Source organism: Cupressus sempervirens, chromosome 3, assembly GCF_028749045.1.
Source record: "Cupressus sempervirens isolate cs-2001-9-10 chromosome 3, ASM2874904v1, whole genome shotgun sequence".
Lineage (NCBI taxonomy): Eukaryota > Viridiplantae > Streptophyta > Pinopsida > Cupressales > Cupressaceae > Cupressus > Cupressus sempervirens.
Genome location: NC_143120.1, coordinates 959482848 through 959487192, shown reverse-complemented (window position 1 = coordinate 959487192; position 4345 = coordinate 959482848). Strand labels below are relative to the sequence as shown.

General features: G+C 32.6%; 1 protein-coding gene across 1 annotated transcript; it reads right to left on the bottom strand.

Moving 5' to 3' along the window:
- Positions 1 to 2465: 2465 nt before the first annotated feature.
- Positions 2466 to 4055, bottom strand: LOC149569920 (receptor-like serine/threonine-protein kinase At1g78530). The gene is made up of 2 exons (XM_089817035.1): positions 3221 to 4055; positions 2466 to 2830 (listed from the first exon to the last, which is right to left on the bottom strand). The coding sequence occupies exons 1-2, from the start codon at positions 4053 to 4055 to the stop codon at positions 2466 to 2468; spliced, it is 1200 nt and encodes a 399-aa protein (XP_089673161.1).
- Positions 4056 to 4345: the final 290 nt, after the last annotated feature.

Genomic DNA, 4345 nt, shown 5'->3' with positions numbered 1-4345 from the left:
AATTCTTGGAGCAATCATTGCTTCACAGGGCAAATAGAAAATGAACTTACAAAATAACAAAAGGATCCAACATGTGCAACTGCAAACACAAAACTGAAACTTCCTTCTATCTTCTGAACTCCGACTTAATCTATTGATCAACTTCCTTCTCTACTCTGTGCTCTACTCTCTTCAACAATTTCTCCACACCTTCTACTAATCGAATGAATTAGATTCATTCCTTTTGTCTCTTGGCAAAAACATTTTCCCTCTCATTTCAAATTTGAGCTCACCTACCAAGTTGAATTCTATCAGGTAGGTAGGTGGGCATTTTTCTCTAGGGGCAACTAACCTACTACATTAAATTTGTGACAGTCTCATCCCAAGTATTTCTTGTGTCAACTATTCTTTTTTTATGGCAATCTTCCTCTTTCCATTCTCCTTATATGTGTTAAAACTATTCTTCTATCAGTTGATATTCATTCTTAAGTTGTCAGTTTTGTTTCTCCACTATTAATAGTAAAAGGGCATAGACCAAGCTAGAAACTATCAACAAAGTATATGGGCATAGCCCAAGACAAAAACTATTAGCAAAGTATGCAAGCTTATGAGGAGCAAGCTAGCATTGTCAGATGATAAGTCTTTGATTACAGAATCTATGTTTCAAGATTTGGGTGTTGCATTACAACTATGCAAAAATAATTTGAGTTGTTATATAAGCTTGTTGAATCAAGTGCCGGAGTAAAGTTTTAAAGAATGAACGATATGGAAGTTGTTGGTAAAAGTCTACCTAAGTAAAGAGTTTAGTTATATCTATTATCATTATGGTTTATTCTTCTAAGTTAAGGGCTTTAAGTTGACTAAAGGCCTATAAAATTTATTCATTGCTGTTTGAATCTCTTGATAAGTATAGAAAGTTGTCTAGCACATTGATGCCTTTCGATTACTTTGTAATATAGTTTATCCCAGTATTGTTAGCTTCTTCTTTTTTGGTTGGTCATTGTTTTCTCTCTTTGATAGAAGTTAAAGGAATTGTTTTCTATGCATGCATATGTTCTAGCTATTTATTTGATTGAATTCTATAATGCATATTTAAGTATCTCTGAAAATGAATATATTTTAGAATAGGTTGGAAATGCTTGGGCTGCCGTAAAAGAACATGATTAATGTATTTACTATTTTGCACATATGTGTATCTAAACAACAATCTTAAGAATCTAGATTACATTGTCTATTTTATCTTAATGTTAGAGGTAAGAGCATGGGAAAATCACAACATGGATGAGTATAACAAATTTTTAGAGATCCAAGAATCCATTGAAGATATGATGGCTTGTTATCTTTTAAGAGATTTTGGGAGGCAATAACAAGCTATGCATAGAATTTAGAATTAGATTTTCAAAACATTATGTCTAGAAATAGTGTCTAGGGGTTCCATTTATGAATTCATCTTAGATCTCATGAAACCTGATTTACACTCTTTCTATTGTGCAACTTTGTTATCACACTCATAGCAATGTAAGCTATGATAAGTTACCTTAAACTAATAGCACAATAGATAATGTCTACAAGATTATTGATGAAAATGTTCAATCCAAAATGGGATATATTATGAAATATTTATTTGATTTAGTAATCATTACATCTATTAATATTACATGTATAATTTTTTTTATCAAATTCTATTTTCTTTATTTATTTTATTTTTTTGTATATTTTCTTTCAATACTTCTTACTTTTTTTTCCTAGCACAAGGTATAGACTCAAGCTCTATAGAACTGATGTTTTCATATTCGCCAATTTCACTTTTATTCAATGAGCTCTCATAGTCCCAATTTTTTTTGTTTTTTTAAATGGATAAATTTTGTTTTTATAGTTGATGATATTAGGTAAGTTACTTGTGGGTCTACAAGTACTATAATACGATGTACATACCTTATCCTCTAGTACCAAATTATGATTCAACTAAAAAGTGTACATACCTTATCAGATTTCAACTTGCAACCTCTCTTAGAACAAATTCTTTCAAATTAGAGTAACTACAATATACATAAACCCTTAGAAATAATCAAAGAACATAGTAATATTTCATAGACCTTAACAAACATGATAAGAGATCAGCCTCAATGTACAAATTAAGTTTATTATATATTATTAATAAAAACAGAGCAGAACTCCAAAATGACAACTACTTTCTAAAAATAATTCATTCCGATTATACAGGCATGAAGCTACCAATAGATAGCTGAAATCCTTAGAATAAAGCTTTTTCTTGCTACTAATAGATACCTGAAATCCTTAGAATAAAGCTTTTTCTTGCAACAGCAAGTCAGCAGAATAGATAATGTTTCTTTCGACTTTACTCTTCACCTGAATTTTACAATCATATGAACTAAAAACTAGACCCAACTCCATAAGTACAGATTCTAATTGTAAAACAAAATATCATCAAGAGTTCCTGTTATACAAGGGAGGGCCTACCCATCTTAGACTTCCTCAACATCACAAAGAGGAAAAGGAGCAACCCTCTCTTTATTTTCACTCATTATTTGATGGAGAATTTCAAGCACCTCTTTCATCGACGGTCTTCTCTTTGGATCATCCCGTGTGCAAATCAATGCAAGACCCAAAACTCTCATCATCTTTTTCTTTCCAGACGTCGAAGCTGCCATATAAACAAGGCAATCCATAGTGTTTGGATTTCCATCACAAAGTTTATCTCGTACCCATCCTGGCAAATCTCCCGCTATATCCTCACTTGTAGGTCGTCTCATAGTCAACAGTTCAAGAAGCAACACTCCATAGCTATATACATCTGATTTTGTTGTTGTTTGCTCTGATCTCTTACATTCTGAAAATTTGTAATAAATTATTAAAAATAGACATATTGCATCATAAATTCAAAAGTTAACAAAAATTTCTGGATTAAATGATAAAATATGATTCATTACATAGAATTATGAAATACATCCAAAATGTTTTAGGGATCTATCATGCAAAACATATATAATAAAAATGAAGTGGAAAAATATTAAAAGTTAAAAATAGTATAAACCACCACCCGTCTTAAATATCACACATTAAATAATTTTTTAAAAATAAGTCAATTTTGACCATTTAATACTTTTAGTTTAGAAATCAAACATTAATATATGTTTAAGCCATCTGAAAATATTCCTACTCTTACATTGATTGAAAACACGAACAATAAGAATTCTATAGAGAACTAATTCATCATTACCTGGAGCTGCATATCCATACAATGCTTCTTGAAATGCAGGAAAAGAGTCAGAATAGTTCTCTATCAGAGGAAAAATGCCACAATCGCTCACAAGGGGCTCCTGGTTTTGCATATCCACAAAAACATTGCTTGGTTTTAGATCTCCATGAACTGATGAGCTCTTCTTATTAATTCTACATTCTTGGTGCAAATAAGCCAATGCACGCGCAGTTCCAAGAGCAATTTTAAGGCGGGTTTCCCAGCTTAAACTGCAAGGATCTCCTTCGTGAAGATAATGGTGTAGACTCTTGCAATCTACGTACTCCATAACCAGTTGCATGTAATCTGAAGTTATTGTGGATCCCAATACACGTACGAGATTTTTGTGTCGAAGTTGATTTAACTCTTCTGATACCTTTGAAAAACTTTGTTTGGCTTCCTCAGAGTTGTTCAAATGCAACCTCTTGATTGCCACCATTAAACCATCTTGAAAAACTCCCTTGTAGAGAGAACTCCACTGTGAGGAGTTCATTAAGTTGTCTTCATGGTATTCTCTGCTTGCAAAGCTCACATTTTGAGCTGTAAATCTTGATGAATTGCTATTGGGTACTGAAATAGTAGTATTTGTTTTCGAACAAAGATTGCGATTCAGAAACCATATTCCTAGTAAAAGAAAAGTACCCATTGCAGCACCATAAAGTAAGAGTTGTTCTGAGAATGACAATCCGCCATTAGGGTTTTTTAGCTCCTTCTTATTCTCTCCGTTTAATGAATCTCCTTTACAAACCCAAAAATAAAACAAGGAGACAAATATCAAATACCATAGGAAAAACAAGAATTTCATTCTGTTCTTCATGTCTGTAGTTTAACAGAGGCAAGCAAATGAACGCTTTTGGTAATTTGAAGCACGAGAAATGAATTTATAAAGAAGGAAACAAATATGGTTTCACTTCTAGAGAAATGTAGGATCCCGATTTGCTGTGTGGACGCCATAACATGTTCAAAACATCTTCTTCGTTTTCTCCGTGTTGTCAGATTTCGTTGAACTGTGAAATGAGTGATCGCTATGAAGAAAATGTATCGACATGTGATGTCAGGGCTGTTGACCGACTAGTGAAACCCAATGTGTTTTGTGAGAAGTTGGCG